We start from the raw sequence: 18,494 nt of genomic DNA on the forward strand, positions 1-18,494 counted from the left end.
CACACACCTGTTTCTAAGGAGGTCATCCTAATTGGCATCTGGAACCCTGGGGATATGGGGTTCTGGAAAATGGAATTTCACCCCCCTGCCTGTGCGATGCCGAGAGGCACCCAAAGGAAGGGAAGCAGGCGGGAAGTGCAGGTGGAGGGGGTGGGAGCAGGAGGATGCCATCCAAGCTGGCTCTTGCTCCATCTTTGGCTCCAGCACGTTCACCTCATCAGCCGTTCCTGCTTCCTACCCAGGGGCCCAGCTAAGAGGAACGTTCCCCACATCTGCCCGGGGCCTGGACAGCCCTTCGTCACACTCCCCGGCTTGTGGCTCACAGTCCCCATCATCTCTGCTCAGTCAGAACATGAGAGAGCTGCTAAAAACCAGCTTAATAAGGGAAGGCAAAGAGGGACATCTGAAAAAGGGATCAAAACCTATAAAGCGACACATCTACATGGCCCACAAGTCCTATCTAAATCAATTTGGCAATTTCCTCTTATTACTCATATTCATATAAATTCATGTTGTTACTATGTATTATCTTGATTTTTAAATAATAAATTTATTTTTTATTGGTGTTCAATTTGCCAACATACAGAATTAACTATGTATTATCTTATTTCACCGTATTCCTGGGAGCTGGACCTTATCCCCCGGTACAGAGGAGAAAACCAGCACCGGGGACGTTGAGAGACTAGGCAAGGCTGCACGGCCGGTCAGGTTCTCCTCGAGATCTGAATGCCCTCTATCCCAGGGTCACCTCCAGCTGGCCTGTCCGCGGGCACACAGACCCTGCCTGCTTGCCATGCCCTGGACTTCCCTTCCCTTGAGGCTCCTGCTCCACTCCCACTGGGCACGAGCTGGGGTTACTGTCTTGGCCACATCACCAGCAGAGTTCACCATGGGTCAGATGTGCTTCTCCACCAAGAACAGAGAAGGGGAACAGACTCACAGGCTTTGTCCCTAAGAAGCTGGTGAAAGCTCATTTTATGGATTGACTTTCTTAATCTGCACACGAGCCTCAAGAGAGGGACCCTGTACTTTTTTCACAGAAGAGGAAATTGAGAGACAAAAATCAAGCAACCAGCTTTCCCAGCGAGGCAGGGGCAGAGCTAGGACTGGACCCAGGCAGTCTGGCCATGGAGCCTGGGTCCCTAAGCACCAATCTCTCCTGCCTCCCATGATGCCCACCCCACTGTAAGTGACGGCTGCAAGAGCAGTCATGACGTACGAACCAGATGCAATGTCCACAAACTTGGCGATTACGCAGACAGGTCATGGGTGACCCAGGCAGAGGGTGTCGTGAGCAAAAGTGCAGAAGCCGCGATCAGAACTGGTTGGGGAGGGATCCCTGGGTGGCGCAGCAGTTTGGCGCCTGCCTTTGGCCCAGGGCGCGATCCTGGAGACCCAGGATCGAATCCCACATCGGGCTCCCGGTGCATGGAGCCTGCTTCTCCCTCTGCCTATGTCTCTGCGCCTCTCTCTCTCTCTCCCTCTGTGGCTATCATAAATAAATAAAAATTAAAAAAAAAAAAAAGAACTGGTTGGGGAGACACTGAGGTCCAGGGCCGGGTTCTGGTGATGCTGTAGCAGGGATGTCATGAAAGGTTCATTGGGGCCCCCTTGAAGAGGGCCTGGAATCCCAGTCCTGGGACCGGCTGCAGCGAGAAATGCTTGTCAGGTCTAAGAAGGATAAGATTGCAACAGAAGCAGGGCTTTGAGGAGATTCGAGGGGAAGTAGGCTCCAGGCTGCATTGGGGAGGGGAGGGGCACTGAGGCACAGCTGTGTGGTGGCCCCCCTGCTGCACAGGGCCTGTCCCGCAGGGCAAAGCCTTCTTGGGGCCCAGCCAGCAGACCCTCTGCTCTCCTAAGCCACCCCTCCTGAGAGCAGCCCAGGCCCCCTCACTCTCCCGTAACTCTCACTGGGGCCTGGGGCTATGCTGGTACTGGGGTCCCTGGTCTTGGTTGGCTTTGAGCTGTAGGAATTGGTAGCGGCAGATGGCGGTAGAGCCACTTACAACTGGTCCTTAAATGTGAGAGCAACACAAAGGGAGAGGCTCTTTCCGGGAGGCGAGGCGTAGGCAGGTCGGGAGGCCCAGGCGCAAATCTGGGCTGTAAGACCTGCAGAGTTTCGGGGCATCGGCTGGCGGAGGACGCTCAGAGTCGCTGACTACAGCGCAGGTAGTGATCCCCAAAAGGCTGTGGCATCTGCTTCCACAATGTGCTTTCTCCTGACTGAGAAATCGTTCCCTGGGCCTAGAAAACCGAGTCTGGAAGGTCGTTGCATGACAGCCAGAGGGTCTGTGCCTTCTTCTCCGTGTGCCAGAGTTGGGCTTTCCCCCAACCACCCTGCGCAGACTCAGCCTCCACTGGGCCGGGTCTGGCGCTGGGAGGAAAGGCTGTGGGCATCCGGGTGCCAACAGCACGCCCCACGTGGCGCCAACTGTCACGGCCTAGGTCTCTCACCAGTGCGATCCCTGGTCACCTGCGGTGGCAGCTCTACAGCGTCCCCACAGCAGAGGCGGGGTGGGGCAGGGACTCCAGGACGACGAGCTGACCACTTCCCCCAGGACAGCGGAGCACTTCAGTCTGTCTCCCCAGATGGCTCCGCTCAGTCTGTAGAGAAGTCCATTGCCCTGCCTTTCTGGCTCTCTCTTGCGGAAACTGCAGCTTTCAGTACCTTCTCTGCAGAGAGAACGGGCCAGCCCAGACGTGAGAATTGACCCGGGAGCATGAGGATGTTTACCCGTCCCTGTTCCATTAGCTCCAGGCCACAGACCAGGTTGGTTAGACGGATAGCCAGCAGCTGGCCGCTACTCCGGAGTGGCGCCACTGCCAGACTTCAGGCCCCAGGGGACCCTTCCTGGGGCTGTGAGCAGGGACTGGGTGTCCCAACCACCTGTCCTCCCTACTGGAGTGCTGGCTTGGAGCCGGGAGGGGCTTTTATCTGTTGTTCACTTTGGGAGGGTTTATTTTTTAAGATCTTATTATTTATTTATTAGAGAGAGAGAGAGAGAGTGGGGTTGGTCAGAGGGTAGAGGAGAGAATCTCAAGCAGACTCGCTGCCAAGCACAGAGCCCAGCATGGAGCTCAGTCTCAAGACGCTGAGATCGCAACCTGAGCTGAAAGCAAGAGACGGACGCCCGACCTCCTGAGCCACCCAGGCGCCCCTGTTTCCTTCACTTTCGAATCTTGAAAACCTGGAAAAGTGCCTGGTCCATGGGAGAGGCACAGGAAATGATCCTGGATTGCATGGATATTGGTAAAAAGTAAAAATCTTCAAGGAGGCTTTATGATTATGAAGCTTTAGACGTTAAAGTAACACTGAAATACACAAATTAAAAGCTATTAGAAATACAACATGAGGGCAGCCCGGGTGGTTCAGCGGTTTAGCACCACCTTCGGCCCAGGGCGTGATCCTGGAGACCCGGGATCGAGTCCCACGTCGGGCTCCCTGCAGGGAGCCTGCTTCTGTCTCTGCCTCTCTCTCTCTCTCTCTGTGCCTCTCGTGAACGAATAAATAAAATCTTTAAAAAAAAAAAAAGGAAAACCCTAAGACAAAGAATAGAAATACATAAAAAGAGAACAATAAGCCTATCCGTAAATATCTACATTGCCACAGCACAAAAGTACCAAGGAGATTCAGGAAATCAGATCCAGTAACATATGTAAGTCTAAGAAAAAAACAAAACTGTAAACGTACTAGAAGAAATACAGCGAAATGTTATCTCAGTCCTGCGGTAGGGGAGGAGTTTCTAAGACTGAAGAAAAGCTAAGAAGCCATAAAATAAAATGCCACAGGAGAGCCAAAAAAGGGAAACAAACGAGTTAAAGTCCTGTTCAGCCACAGGTACCACAGCAGGTAGGACCGGTGGCCACTTCTGGTCCCAGGGGAGCAACGGGACTAGTCCTTTTGCTGTCAGCAATGGGAACACTGGACAAAATTCATGAAACCGTTGATGAAACAATTGCTTTCAGACATCAAACAACTGAAATCCGAGTTCCCGAGTGGGGAAGCAGACAGCTTGAGCCTCCAGCTGCCTGGGATTCTTCGTGGAGGCCCTTTCCATATCCCAGTGCAGGAGGAGCAGCCACACGCGTGGGCTGAGCTCCCCAGAATCCTGAGCTGCCAGGGGTTTGGGGAGGAGCACGGAGGGGAGGGAGTCGTGCAGGCCGGGGCCCCAGAAGCCTGCCCTGGGCTCCCAGGCTGTGAGTCCGTGGGGCAGGGCCCCGAACTGCTCCGGGGATTCTCGTCCTACACTCCAGTCCCTGGAAGGGGGAGGGGCCCCAAGAAAACACCAAAGCCAGAGAGAGAGAGCACCCGAGGTTTGCAGCCAGGAAATGAGGGGGGCTACCACAGGATGAAGCCGTATGGAGTGGCTCCAGGGCCTCGCACAGTCCAGCGCCAGCGCCCGGCCACAGGGGAGGTGTCAGGTACCCGGGATGCCCTCACCCCTGCAGCCGGGGAGCCTCCGCAGCTCTTCCCTGGGCCAGTCAGACCCAGAAACCTGGTTCACGCTCAGGAGGGACATCGAGGGAGGAGAAGCGCGCCAGGGGGAGAGGGTGCGGCGGCCCTCGCCAGACGAGCCGGAGCCCTCGTGCACTAGTCAGTGTTTATTGGGGAGCCGCCGTCTCAGGCCCACGCTGGCAGCTGAGGGGGACGCGGGGGCACAGCAAGCCCTGGCCTGGAGGAGCCCTGGGGCCCCCCGGGTCATGCGACGTTAGCAGGTGTGCAGGGCTAAATGAAAGGGCGAGCAGGGGACACAGAGGGCCGAACGGGGAGCCCCGGGGAGCGGGCTGGGCGCAGCAGTCTCCACAGGGCGTGTGTGGGGGGGGCCAGGGCTGGCAGTGGCCGTGGCCCTCCCTCCTGGCCCGCCTCAGGCCACGCGTTGGCCGGTGGGCTTCTTGCACACCCAGTGATAGGGGGTGTCGCAGAGCATGTCGTTCCACTTGTTCTGCATGTGGACGCAGTCCTCCGTCCGGCCGTCCTCGTGCTGCCAGTTGTCTGGCTGATGGCTGCCCCAAAACCTGGAAGTAGAGGGCTTGGCTCGGCCAGACGAAGAAAGGGCCCCTTTCCCCGACCATAGCATAAGGAGCCGGGGTGATACGGGTCCCTCGTCTCAGGGAAGCCCTGGGTGGGATGCAGCTGGGCCAAGGGAGCCCAAGGGTGGCCCCACCAAGGTGGTCTGTGGTTACCGGGGGTCAAGGGATGGGAGGGTGTCTGAAGCTGTGCGTCCCCCCGCTCCGAGGCAGGGCCTTCAAAGGACATAAGAGGGAAAGAGCAGGGGTGGGGGGGCTCAGGCAGCGAAGCGTCTGCCTTCGGCTCAGGTCATGATCTCAGGGTCCTGGGATCGAGTCCCACATTGGGCTCCTGCTCAGCGGAGGGTCTGCTTCGCCCTCCCCCTCCGCCCCCTCCCCGCTCATGCTCACTCTCTGAATCTCTCTCAAGTGAATAAATAAAATCTTAAAAAAAAAAAAAAAAAAAGGACAGGCAAACAACAAAACAGCAATGAAAACACAGGAAGACCCGCTGATAGGCTGCCTGCCGGCCCAAGGCCCATCCCGCCCTGAGGCCCCTCTGTGGAGGCGTCCACGCGAGGACCACGATCACGCCGCCGCGCACACACGGCCGCCCGCGTCGGACCCACGGTGTGCCCCCAGCACAGCACAGCGGCGTGTAGACGGCCAGGCCCGAGCGCCGGGTCGCTGCCAGACTCACACCGGGCTCCGGCCAGCACTGAACGGCGTCCCGTCTACCCAGCGCCAGACGCCCTCGTGGCCCCCGTCTGTGAGGCCGATCCAGTGGTGGGACACGCTCGTGAACTGCGTCAGAAAGGTCTGTGACAAAGGGCAGGGCCGTGAGACGAGGGCCAGGAGCCGATCCCCAGCCCCGTGGAGGGGAGCTCACTGTCCCCTCCCTGGCGCGGCGTGAGGCCCGCCGCCCTGCAGGCCCCGGGGTCCGTCCCCTCAGCCAGGCCCAGCCTCCCCACGGGACCCTGAGGACAGCTTCACCGGACAGCACTGACCCGGCCGTGGCCCAGAAGCATTTTATTTGAAAAAACATCGCATGTCCTTCGACAGACGTACGAGGAGGGTCTCCGGAGAACCACAGCGGGGGCAGCTCCAGAGATGGACCAAACAGCTTAGGGCCTAGAGAACTCTGGTAGGGCCGTCGGCAGAGGGCCCCGGGGCCCACAGCTATGCTGCCTTTGCTGGTCCTCAAACTCTGTGTGCGGCTGTCCCAAGGGGCTGGGTCCCCTGCTCCTGGGCCTTCCACGGCCACTGCCTTAACGGATGTCACATCAGGACTGACACCCGAGCAGAAGCTAAAGGGAGAGGGGGGAAGGGAGGGAAAGATGCCCCCAACATGCTAAGGACAGTCCCTAGTGCCCTCCCTCCCTGTGGGCACCTGTGGGCTCTGGGTGCCTCCCTCATTCTCGAGGACAGCAAGGTCGGCTGTCAGTCCTTGTACCTCCAGAGCAAGACACCCCTGGGACCTGAGTCACCGGGAGTCCCCTGAATGACATGAGGCACGCAGGCCTTGCACCAGCTCTGGGAGGGGAGGAAAGCTGGAGCCCTGAAACCCTCCCACCCCACCCCTGCCCAACAGTCGCACCCCGAAGGTGCACGCTGACCTGCTCCTCCTCCGACGTCACCGAGGCCAGGTGGGCTCCCTGCGACACACAGAAGCGCTCAGCCTCGTGCCAGGACTTCTTGACGTGAGAGAAGTAGTACAAGCTTGCGCCGTGGGCCTTCCAGCCTTGCAGGATCAGGTGAAGAAGCTGATCTGGAGCGGACATGACGCCAGTCGGTCGGTCGGTTGGGCAAGCCAGGAGCTCCGCCACCTCTCCCGGGACAGGCGCCGGCGCGGTGCTTAGGCCCAGGGCCCCAGAGGCACCGCGGGGAGGCTGCGCCCCCAGTCCCAACCCAGTACCCCTGTCCCCGGCCGGACACCAGACTGCACTCCGGGGTGCCCTGATGGCCTCGCTGCCCAGACTGCTGCCCCCGGCTGCCGCCCTCTTGTACCACTCGCTGCCATCACTGCGCAGCCCCCTGCACCTCACACCCCCTCCCCACCCCTCCCTAAGAGGCAGTACCTTCCCCCACCCCACCCCACCCCCCGCTACACCCTCACCCCTGCACCTCCCCTCCTCTCCCTTACCTAAGAGGCGGCGCCGCCCTCCTGCTGCACCCCCACTCCCTTCGCTCACCTCCATCCCCTGCGGCTGCCCACACCAGCACCGACTCCCGGCCTGCTTCTATCTGACCCCCCAATTTCAAGCTCTGAAAACTTACCCCGTGAGCACAAGCCTCTTTCACTCTCAGCTCGTCCCTCCCTCCCCACTACAACACCCTGTTTTTAAAAAATTTTTTACTTAAACTCACTTAATTGACATATAATGTATTACTCATTTCAGAGGTGGACTCATGCAGGAAGTGTAGATGGGCACCTGGTGGCTCCGTTGGTTGAGCCTCCAACTCCTGGTTTCAGCTCTGATCTCAAGAGCATGAGATCGAGCCCCACCTCAGGCCCTGTGCTCAGTCTCTCCCTGTCCCTCTGCCCCACCCCTGCCCCCCCCCTCTCAAATAAAGAAGTCTTCTTAAAAATATAGAAATGTTCATGGATATACAAGTGGTTATTTTCTCATCATTTTCTTTTTCAATCTCTGCACATTGTCTGTTGTTAATACAGAGTTTTTACGATGTAAATAGCAATGATATGTGTATTTTACTCCCTCCCTCTGCCATGCCATGCCCCACCTCAGCCTCATCACGCTCCTCTCATTCACACCCTGCTTAGGGTTCTCTGCCCCCAGGGCCCACCCTACTCCCCACAGGAACTTCATTCTCAATGACTTATTAATTGCCCAGAGTTAGTGGGCGCATATGGGTTATCTTACGTGAGCTCATTCACCAGCACTAGCCACCACCTCCTCAAAATTCTCTCCTTCTGTAGCCTCCCCAACTGCACATCCCCTGGTTCTCCTTCTCCTCTAAGACTGCCTACCTGGATAGTCTCCTCAAAAAACACTGCTTTCCCTTCTTGCCACCTGAAGGTTGACTTCCTGTTTCTGCCCTCAGCTTTCTTCCCATAAAGCAATATGTCTCCTGCACAACCCCCCACTCCCACTGCCACAACCAGAACCAACGAACCCAGGGCTCCCCCAGCTGCGTCTGCAGCCAGCGCCCGTCCCCTACATCCCAAACAGCCTCCAGATGACGGCCACTTGAATATCCCAAAGCACCTCAGGCTCAGCATGTCAAATCTCACTGTTCGTCTTCCTTCTTTTCTCCCCTCTCAGTATGCAGACCCATCTGGTCAGCCTTCTTGAAGCCCTCCAATAGACCCTCATCTCCTAAAGGATAAAATCCAAACTCAGAGGCCTTCCACATCCATCTGGTGTCTCTCCAAGTCTACCTTTCTAGCATAGTGATTTTCAAAGTACAATCATGAACCCATTCATGGGAAGTTTCAAGGTGTGTTTTTTTTTTAATTAAAGAATAGATTATAAAATATCAGAGTGGTAAAAACTTTGGCTTTTGAAATGTGTGTGTGCAACACATAATTATATCGGGTCATGATATAAATGAATTGTGGGTTTCTATTCAAAACAGTGTGAAAGCCACCATTCTGGCCCCTGCCTCCTATCCTCTCAGCCTGCACTTCATCATCACCTGCCCTCTTGGGCACAGTCTAGTCAGACTGAACTGCTGGAAGTTTCCTGAACCTTATGGTTTCATATCTTCATGCCTGTGTACCTGCCACCCTCTTACCCTACTTGTTTGGCAAACACCTACTAGTCCTTCAGGACTCAGTTCTCCACAAAGCATCTTTTGATCCTGCCTCCCCCAAAACCTTTCTCCCCAACTCCAAAGATCCCTTTCTCTATCAGAGGACGTCAACCTTGGGAGGTCCTTTCTCTCCCTTCTTTTTGTTCCCCCCCCCCGCCCCGATTTCTTAGACCTGCCCCTTATAAAACACGTCTTATGCCTCCCTGCATGCCTCCCACACATCGCTCGTTTCTCGAGTGTTGTTTTGTCACTCTGGCCAAATGACAAGCCATTTGAGAGCAGGGATGACTGCCTTATGCTGCTTCCACCACTGCCTAGGCACACTGAGCCTATTCGGGTGACTTCAGCCCTTCTCCAGAACCCATCCTCCTTCCCGGGGGGAATGCATGAAGTAAGTGAAAGGCTGAAGGGACAGAAGACTGTGCCCGCCCAGAGGCCACCTCCCCGGCCACACTCTCATCCCACTTACTTTGGGTCCTCTGTAGCTGCTCCTGGGAACCTAAGGCCTCACGGATTGTCTCCAGGCCATTCTGCTTCTCCTGGATTTTCTTAATTAGCGTTTTGGTGTTCTCTAAATCCCACTTTAACTGCTGGTTCTCGGCATTGGCCTTCTGCAGATTGCTCTCTAACATCTGGGTCTTGGAAACTAACGATGCAGCAGCTTCCACTCTTTGTTTTAGGGTCTGTATCTCACTGCTGGCATTTTTCAGATAACTGCTTAACACCTGAATCTTGGGATCTAAGGCATTGGCATTTTCAAGCTCTGTTTTTAATAATTGGATCTGAGCATCTGTCTGCTCCAGATGGTTGCTTGTTACCTGGGTCTGGGCAGTGATTGTTTCCAAATCTCTTTTTAACAAGAGAATCTCATCCCCAGTCCTTTTGAAATGACCTCTTAATAACTGAATCTCCGAGCTGGTGTTGTCTAAACTGCCTCTTAGAAAAGTCTGGGTCTGGGAGTTTAAAGCATTGGCATTTTGCATGCTTCCCTTGACCCTCTGGATCTCAGCATTGGCTCCTTCCAAACTGCTTCTTAAAACCTGGTTTTCAGCCCTTAAATCATCAACACTAGCCAGTTGGCCTCTCAAAACATGGATCTGAGCATTAGCATTCTTTAGACTACTGTTTGCCCACTGGGCCTGGGCATTTGCCATTTTCAGCCCTGCCTTCAATATTGCAATTTCAGTGTTGGTGTTTCCTAAGCCTCCACTCAGCATGTGGAGACCAATGCTGGCATTTTCTAAACTGTTTTTTAAGAAACTATGGGTCTGGGAATTTAAAGCATTTGCATTTTCCAGATCTCCTTTTAGTTTCTGGATCTCTGCACTGGCCCCCTCCATCGAACTCCTCAACATCTGGGTCTGGAAACTCAAGGTATTGGCATCCTGTAGAATGCCTTTTACCATCTGGATGTCAGCACTGGCATCTTCCAGATGCCCACTGAGCACCTGGATCTGAGAACTGACATTGTCCACTCTGCAAGTCAACATCCGGATCTCTGTGCTCCAGGTGTTGGAATTCTCCACATGGCTTTTAAACATCTGGATAGTCTCTTGCAACTCTGCCAGCCCGTCAGAGCGGTGGGGATCTGGAGGGAGGAAATGGAGAAGGCAGCCACAGAGGCCTATTACACAGGTAAGCATTCGTTATATGGGCCAACTATTGTGTTTTTACATTTTCTAAGGGAAACGTCTAAGGCACAGCCCTGGTGCTCAAGCAGCCTCCTGCTCACTGCAGCCACCCAGACCCTGGGAATGGCCACCAGAGATTTTGAGCCAAAAAATAAAATAAAGGTCTACTTAACTGTCCCCCATGAACTGAGGGATGGAAGGATTGAAATACCTGCCTCCTGTAAACTAGCTCCCACTAGAGTCACGCTGGTCAGGCTTGTTATTTTGCCATCGTAATTGAACTTGAAGGTAATTTATTACATCATTGAAAGCGACTGAAGTAGAACTCCACTGAAATGTCACCATTAAATAGGCCATTGTGAAAAAAAATCAGGTATGAATAAAGCCCACGTTTAGTGCTCCCCTGTAGTCGTACACCAAGCACGAGGCCTCTTGATTCACCACCATCACTTCCTGAGGACCGTGTAGACCACAAACAGAGTTTTCTGATCACAAAGTCCAGAAAGTAAACCAAATAGGTCCCTGCAGAGGAAACACTGAGCTCAGTCTGCACCCGGGCTGTGGTGGAGGCCCTCCAGGTGACCCCAGACCCTGGAGCGTAAGGGCCTTCTAAAGGGTTGGCACATCCCATGTCACATAGAGCAAGGGGCCTGACACAGTCGCTTGAGGATGGAGACCTGAGTGAAAGCCCTGGTCACTAGGGTCGTTCAGGGAACTGGTAGCTCCTTTCACCTGCTTGACTGTCCCTCCGAGACCTACCGCAGCTGCCGCGGGTCCGCCTAGCACCCTTCGCTCACCTCGCAAACTGAGACCTTAACTTGGACATTTATGGTCTAAGACTCTTGATTCCAGCCTTCCCTCAGGGATGGGGAGAAGAACCTAAGTAGGCAGGGACCCTTTCTGGAAGATTCCTGCCCCATTCCTCATGCCCTATCTAAATAAACGTATGAGGTCTCAGCCCCTAGGCTGAGGTAAGGCCAGGTGGGGCCAGGTGGCCCTTGAAGATAAATCCAAATACTCTGTCTTGTAAAGATAGACAAATACATCAGTGGAACAGAATAAAGAATCCAGAAATAGGAGGGATCCCTGGGTGGCGCAGGGGTTTGGCGCCTGCCTTTGGCCCAGGGTGCGATCCTGGAGACCCGGATCGAATCCCACATCGGGCTCCCGGTGCATGGAGCCTGCTTCTCCCTCTGCCTATGTCTCTGCCTCTCTCTGTGTGTGTGTGTGTGTAACTATCATAAATAAATAAAAATTAAAAAAAAGAATCCAGAAATAGACTCACAGATAAAAGGACAACTGATTTTCAACAAAGACACAAAAGTAATTCATGATAATCTTTTCAACAAATGGCGCTGCAACAACTGTTATATCCACAGGTGAAATAAAAATTAACTTCAGGCTTCACACCATAATATAAAGCTTAACTCAAAATTTAATTATAGACCAAAATGTAAAAACCAAGAAGTGTAAAACTTCCCGGAGGAAACGTAGGTAAATGTCTTTGTGACCTTGGGATAGGTTTCCAGTGTGGAACTATATAGTACAATCCATAAAAGAAAAAAAAAGATAAATTAGACTTTATTTAGATTTAAATCTTGTTCAGAGAAGGAAAAGACAAACCATTAACTGCGAGAAAATATTTGCAGATTACATGCTGATAAAGGGCCAAAAAGTGTACATAGCACTGGATCCCTTTTATATAAAACTCCAGAAAAAGCCTACTAATCTCTGTTACTGCAGGTAGGTAGGTGGTGGGCTGGGGATGAAGAGAGGAGGGGAGAGGGAAGGAGGACAAAGGGCACGAGTAAACTTTACGGGGCGGGTGACAAATATGCTCATATTTACCTTGACTGCGTGAGGCTTTCACGGTATACGCAGGAGGCAAAGCTCATCAGAGTGTATTAAATACTGTACTTTATTAGGTACCAGGGACACCTCAGTAAGGCTGTTTTTTATTAATTATTTTTTTTTTAATAAGGCTGTTTTTTTAAAGAAGGTTGTATCTTCTTGTGAGAAAACTGGAACCCGTGCAGGGGCAAAGGAGGCGCCAGGGAGAGGCTCCTGCCGGCCCACCCGGCCCTACCGCCCTGTGCACTCACCGTGCGGCCCCGCAGGTAGCTGCTCGGCCGCGGCCTTGTCTCCCGGAGTCGCGGCTTGAAGCTGCTGAACGGGCTCCAGCGGCGGGGATCCTGGCTTCTGCAGGACTGAGACACCCATCGCTGGGTCAGCACTCCCCGCACGAGGGCTGCGGAACAGGCCGCCCCAGCCCCGGTCAGGGCTGCAGACGGGGGCGATGGCCCCCTTCAGACTTCACTCCATGGCTCTCTGCTCTTGGGAGACTCCCCTTGGACGGGGCCTTGGCGGAGTCCCAGGTAAGATCTGGGTCAGGCCTGGAGCCCCAGGGAGCCTGTATGCAGAGGGTATGCGACTAGCGTGCGTGGGGCCCTTTGCAGGAAGACAGAGAGAGTCAGTGGGGTTCAGGTCACCTAGGAGCTTACCCACAACAATGAGAGCCACCAGCGAGGAGACAAGAGTCACAGCCATAACTGCAACGGTGGTCTGAGCGAGCCTTAGCTTCCTGGGGGCCACGGGAGCCCCCGCCGCCGAGTCCAGCCCTGCGAGAGAAGCCAGCGTCCGCCCCAGAGCGGGTGCACAGGGCCAGCCCTCGGGCTCAGTGCCCTGGCCTGTCTGGTGCGGATGAGAACTCCAGCCACGCTTACCACGGAGATGGGGAGTAAAGCACGTGGCGCGGTGGCAGCACAAGGGCAGTGGGAGGTCACACAACCCGGAGGAGGGTGCAGAGGGTGCGGGGCACAGGGCGGCAAGGAGGGCAAGGGCAGGGAGTTTGCATGGAAGATGGAAGGGGGGATGCGGGAGGGACAGAGCAGGGGCCGCCCGACCTCTGAACCCCGGGCCCGGGCTTGCCCACGAACCGTGACCAGAGCAGGACTCCCGGCCCTTTGGCTGAGGGGGGTCCCGGGAGCCCCCAGGTTTGCAGTCATCTGTGCAGAAGTGGGGCTTGCCTTCAGGTGCCACCTGAATGGGGGGCCACCTCGTGGGATGGAGCCCTTACCCTACGGGGCCCGTGCTGACCCCCAGGGAAAGGGTCTGGGGAGGCCTCACGCAGAGACTGGGGGTGCACCAGGCTCTCCGCCCCCACCGGATTCACCTTCAGCCCCTGCCTATGATTCTGGACGCTGGGCTGGGGAGGGGCCGAGACCTGCCTGCCGGGGGCTGGCGGAGATGCCGAGGGCTGGGGGCCAAGCGCGACGCCCCGATGAGGATGCGCTGACACCCCCGTTCTCTCACCTGGGGCGCGCAGGGACACCCTCTGGCTGCCTGTGCAGAAGTGCACCCTGTCACCACCCATCTCTCCCTCGGCCTCCGGCGCTGCTCCCCACCGCGCACCCCCCATGGGCAGGCTGTGCGGTGTGCCCGGGACAGGGAAGTGAGGCTGCGGCACCCCGGACTTATACGCCCCGGACTTAGGGCCTCCCCCCCGCTGACTCTGCAGAAGGGCCCCAGTAGGGTCCTGTCCTTCCGGGTCCCCAGGCGCCGGTCAGCCCCGGTCCTGGCCCCACTCCCTCGTCACCAGCTCAGCACGGCCCCAAAGCCAGCCTCAGCCCCGGGGCACAAACACTTCAGCAGCCACTCGGGAGGCGGTGGGGTCCTCCTCAGCGCTGCAGAAAGACGTCTGTGTGACCCGTGCCCGACTCTTAACCACAGCCCCAGACGCTCTCAAGTTAACAGGAGGTCAGGGCGGGGGAAGCCAGGTCAGCGTAGCAGGAATCTGCAGACCAAAGGAAGGGCTGGGGACTCTTGCTAGGACCTAGCATCATCACCTGTAACAGTGAGCATAGTGTTTTCCTGGGTTCTTTGAGTCATTCTAGTGAATTTTCAAAGCTGAGGGGGGCTCATGGGAGCCCCCAGATTTGTGGTTGGCTGTGCAGAAGTGTGGGATGCCTGGAGACCCCACCCACAGGTGCCATCTGCAGTGGGGGCGATCTCATGGGCTTGAGCTCCTAACCTAGGGGGTCTGTGCTAACTCCAAAAGTCATTGTGAGATTTGACTTGATGCGTAGACCACACAGTTGATGTCAGAGAAGTGACTGGCGTCAGAAAACAGCAAACAGGCCCCAATTTGATACAGTTTAGCCCCCTTAGCAGCTTGGATCCACGCTCCCTTCCGTTGATCCACTTTGGGACTAACTAAAAAGAAACTGAGGGGTAAGCCCCGGAGCTGCTTTGCAGTGAGTAACTTCCCTGCTTCGGGCCGGGGGGGGGGTCCCTGCTGCTTGTGGGCTTGGGCTTAGAAGACAGGGAAGTGAGGTGTCCTGGTGGAGCCATGTGAGCCCAGAGTCCCCAGCCCCCAAGGGGGTAAACAGATGAACAGAATCAATACTTCCCCAGGGGTGGGGGGGCGCCTGGGGGCTCAGCGGTGGAGCATCTGCCTTGGCTCAGGTCATGACCCTGGAGCCCCGCATCGGGTGGATGCCACCGTCAACTCAGCCAGCAACCATCTGAGTGCACAGCTGACTGTGCAGGAAGGGGGTGGTTGCCTACACCCGGCTCATGACGCCACGGCAGTGGTGTGTGTGCATGTGTGTGTGCGTGTGTGTGAGTGTACGGTGAGCACCCATTGGCCTGCTACCTCCTGTCCGTTGAAATCTGACCCAAGACGAAAGGACGCAGGAGGAACGTGAAGGCACCCATTTCTGGAGCAGTCAGCAGCCCCTCTGGATGCCCCAGGAAGTCCAGCAAGCCCCTTCGCCTCTGGGAAGAGGCCCTGGGGTCGCAGAAGGAAAGCAGGAGCCTGCCTTGGTTTCCATTTCCCCACAATGGGGAAGGGCCAAGGCCAAGCCCACCCAGGAACTGCCTCCTCCAGGGGCCTCAGAGCTGAGGGATCCTGTAAAGCAGAACTGGAAGGGCAGCCTGGGCCGGGCGAGGACACGGTCCCACAGAGGTGGTGGCCTCGCACGTGACCAATGGGGCTCCCGATCCTGCCCTACTTCTCTGTCCTCGTCCTCCTCCCAGTCACAGGCTCCCTGCTCCTCTTTGTGCTGCAAGAACACCGTCTGCCGGCAGCAAACACCCGAGGTGGCCACAGCCTTGCCGAGAGGCTCCGTTCTCTGGACATGTTAGACGTGACTACCAGAGCCACCCATCCGCTGGCACCTCTTGCACCCTGGCTTCTCCTGACCTACGGAAGGGCTCAGGGCCACACCCCTAGAGGCTCAGACCCCTGGTGCAGAAGCTTCTCAGTCACCCATGTCAACCCTAATGGCACAGGGAGGCCAGCTGTCCTCCAGGATGTAGCTAGATCCCGCAGTTTGGGTGGAAGGGGGAGGCCTGCAGCCTGCACCCTGGGCCTTAGCAGCTGAGAGCTCGGTCTCCGGTCAGCTCCCCGGCATCCCTCTCTGGGCCTTCGTCTTGAGAACCACCCTGCCCTCCTGCTCAGTCTGTCCAGTAGAGGGGAGGCCAAGCCATACCCAACCCCAGCCCCAGGAACGAGCTCGCGGCTGGATCAGCGTAATCCAGCCCCCCGATGCCCGTTCTCGCTTCAGGCCAGGGCATGTGAGCCAATGCTGGACTTCTGTGGGAACCGTCAGGAAAGGGACTTCGCGCCTCCAAAGCTGCAAAGCTGTGAGGTTGTAGGCCTGGAACTGCTGAGGCGGCTCTGGGGAGGATGGTCCCGGCCCTCCCTCTGGGCTCGATGGGCATGAGGGGCCAGAGACAAGCGGCTTCGGGGCATGACGTGAGCGGCCAGCCGCACAAAGGGTCCCAACTCTGCGTCCCACAGCAGGTCCAACAACAGTGACAGTCCCTCCCGTCGCAGCCCCAGGGCCCCGTCTCACCCGCTTTCACCCGATTCGTCTCCTAACTGTTCCCCCTGCCCCCAGTCTTGCCCCCATCAAGTCTTGTCACCACACGGCCGGCGTAATGATCTTTGAAAACATTGGGCAGCCCGGGGTGCCCGGGGTGCCCAGTGGTTAGCGCCACCTTCAGCCCAGGGCGTGACCCCGGGGTCCCGGGATCAAGTCCCGCATCGGGCTCCCTGCATGGAGCCTGCTTCTCCCTCTGCCTGTGTCTCTGCCTCTCTCTCTGGGTCTCTCATGAATAAATCAGTAAAATTTAAATAAATAAATTAATTAATTAATTAATTAATTAATTAAACATCAGGTATCCACATACACATTACCTAGCTCCCCCAGCCAAGAGGAAGCAACAACACCCCAGCTGCAGTGGCCACACATAGCGCTCAGACCTTGGTTTCTAATATCATTATAAAAAGAAGAAGAAGAGGAAGAAGAAGAAGAAGAAGAAGAAGAAGAAGAAGAAGAAGAAGAAGAAGAAGAAGAAGAAGAAGAAGAAAGAAAGAAGAAAGAAAGAAAGAAAGAAAGAAAGAAAGAAAGAAAGAAAGAAAGAAAGAAAGAAAGAAAAAAGTTGAAACCAGGGCTTTTTGGAGAAACAGCTGATTCTAGGACCAGGGCAAGAAATACACAAAATGAACCTAGAGCATCATGTTGTACCCGAAAGTAAAGAGACGCTTTTTATTTTATTTTTATTTTTTAAAATATTTATTTATTTATGATAGACGTAGAGAGAGAGAGAGAGAGGCAGAGACACAGGCAGAGGGAGAAGCAGGCTCCATGCAGGGAGCCCGACGTAGGACTCGATCCCGGGATTCCAGGATCAGGCCCTGGGCCAAAGGCAGCGCTAAACCTCTGAGCCACCCAGGGATCCCCAAGAGATGCTTTTTAAAAAACTGATGAAGAAAAAATAAATAAATAGATAAAATTAAAAACTGATGAAGGAACATCAAAAAACACGCAGGAGCCATCTGGAAGCGCTCCTATTTGCCAAATCTGGGAGAATTTGAGCAAGAAAATGAATAAGGTTGTATTGCACTATAACCTAAAGTACAAAACCCCATGAATCCATACTGACAAAATAAATATTTGGATAAATAGACAACTACATATATCTCCCGTGCAGAAAAAATTCCAAATAATTCATGTAGATACTCGATCTTCAGGAAAGTGGAGCATAACTCCCCACTCCTGCCGTGCGCTGCCACGGGGATGGCTGTGGTCTGCACGTCTGTGCATTGAAGTAATAACATCTGTGTGTGAAACACTAACCCCCAACCCGATGGTGTTAGGAGGGGGGGTCTTTGGGAGGGATGAGGCTGTGAGGGTGGGGCCCTCATAAGTGGGATTAGTGCCCTTACGATAGAGGCACTTGCTTGTCCCTCTTCCCACGTGGAAGGACACCGCAGGACGGCGTGTCCAGGACCGTGCCTACTGATTCAGGAAGAAAAATCACCACGATCCAAGAAGTCTACAGGCTGGGGCAGCCCGGGTGGTGTGATCCTGGAGACCCGGGATCGAGTCCCACGTTGGGCTCCCTGCATGGAGCCTGCTTCTCCCTCTGCCTGTGTCTCTGCCTCTCTCTCTCTCTCTGCATCTCTATGAATAAATACATAAATGAATCTGAAAAAAAAAAAGTCTACAGGCTGGATGTGACAAAGGTCTCACCTGTCCTTGGCTCCCAACTTTCCATCTGACAAAGGAAAATTCCTAGAATTTCATTAGGAGTGTTATGGTGTCCGTGAGCCAAGGAGCCGGGTGCTGAGGATGCCCACCCACACCGGAGACAGACACCGAAGTCCATCATCTAATTACCTCCTACAGGCCCCACCTGCCACACATCATGTTGGAGGTTAGAATTTCAACATATGAATTTTGGGGGGACACAAGCGGTCAGCCCGTAGGATCGAGGGGGGTCTCCTGCCCTACACAGAGGAAGCTGATGAAACAGATGACGTCTCACACCAAACGGGGAGGCTGACAGTCGTCTCTTAGTTGTGATTCGCGGGCGGGAGGAGGAGGCCACCCCACACTGGGGGGCCCACGGGGCTACACCCGCGAGCATGGTGGACCCGCAAGGACCACGGAGGCAGGCGCGGTGGCGACAAGACGACACAGTGGCCCTGACTCCTGCAGGGGGATATGCTTGGCTGTTGGGGTGGTTTCCTGGGTAGGTGGGCAGGTGGGTGGGCAGGTGGGTTAGGGGAAG

The 18,494-nt window shown here is 55.3% G+C and overlaps 1 protein-coding gene across 2 annotated transcripts; it reads right to left on the reverse strand.

Annotated features, from left to right (window-relative positions):
- Positions 1–13,851, reverse strand: CLEC4F (C-type lectin domain family 4 member F). Of its 2 annotated transcripts, none has more exons than XM_055327892.1 (7): positions 13,725–13,851; positions 12,914–13,030; positions 12,515–12,619; positions 9,251–10,369; positions 6,624–6,775; positions 5,710–5,826; positions 1–5,016 (listed from the first exon to the last, which is right to left on the reverse strand). In XM_055327892.1, the coding sequence occupies exons 1-7, from the start codon at positions 13,828–13,830 to the stop codon at positions 4,603–4,605; spliced, it is 2,130 nt and encodes a 709-aa protein (XP_055183867.1). In that variant the 5' UTR covers positions 13,831–13,851; the 3' UTR covers positions 1–4,602. The 2 variants fall into 2 exon arrangements, with proteins under 2 accessions (XP_055183867.1, XP_055183868.1); XM_055327893.1 differs by having other exon boundaries at positions 4,722–5,016; positions 5,708–5,826; positions 9,251–10,405.
- Positions 13,852–18,494: the final 4,643 nt, after the last annotated feature.

This window comes from Nyctereutes procyonoides, unplaced genomic scaffold (genome assembly GCF_905146905.1).
Source record: "Nyctereutes procyonoides isolate TBG_1078 unplaced genomic scaffold, NYPRO_anot_genome, whole genome shotgun sequence".
NCBI classification, from domain to species: Eukaryota; Metazoa; Chordata; class Mammalia; order Carnivora; family Canidae; genus Nyctereutes; species Nyctereutes procyonoides.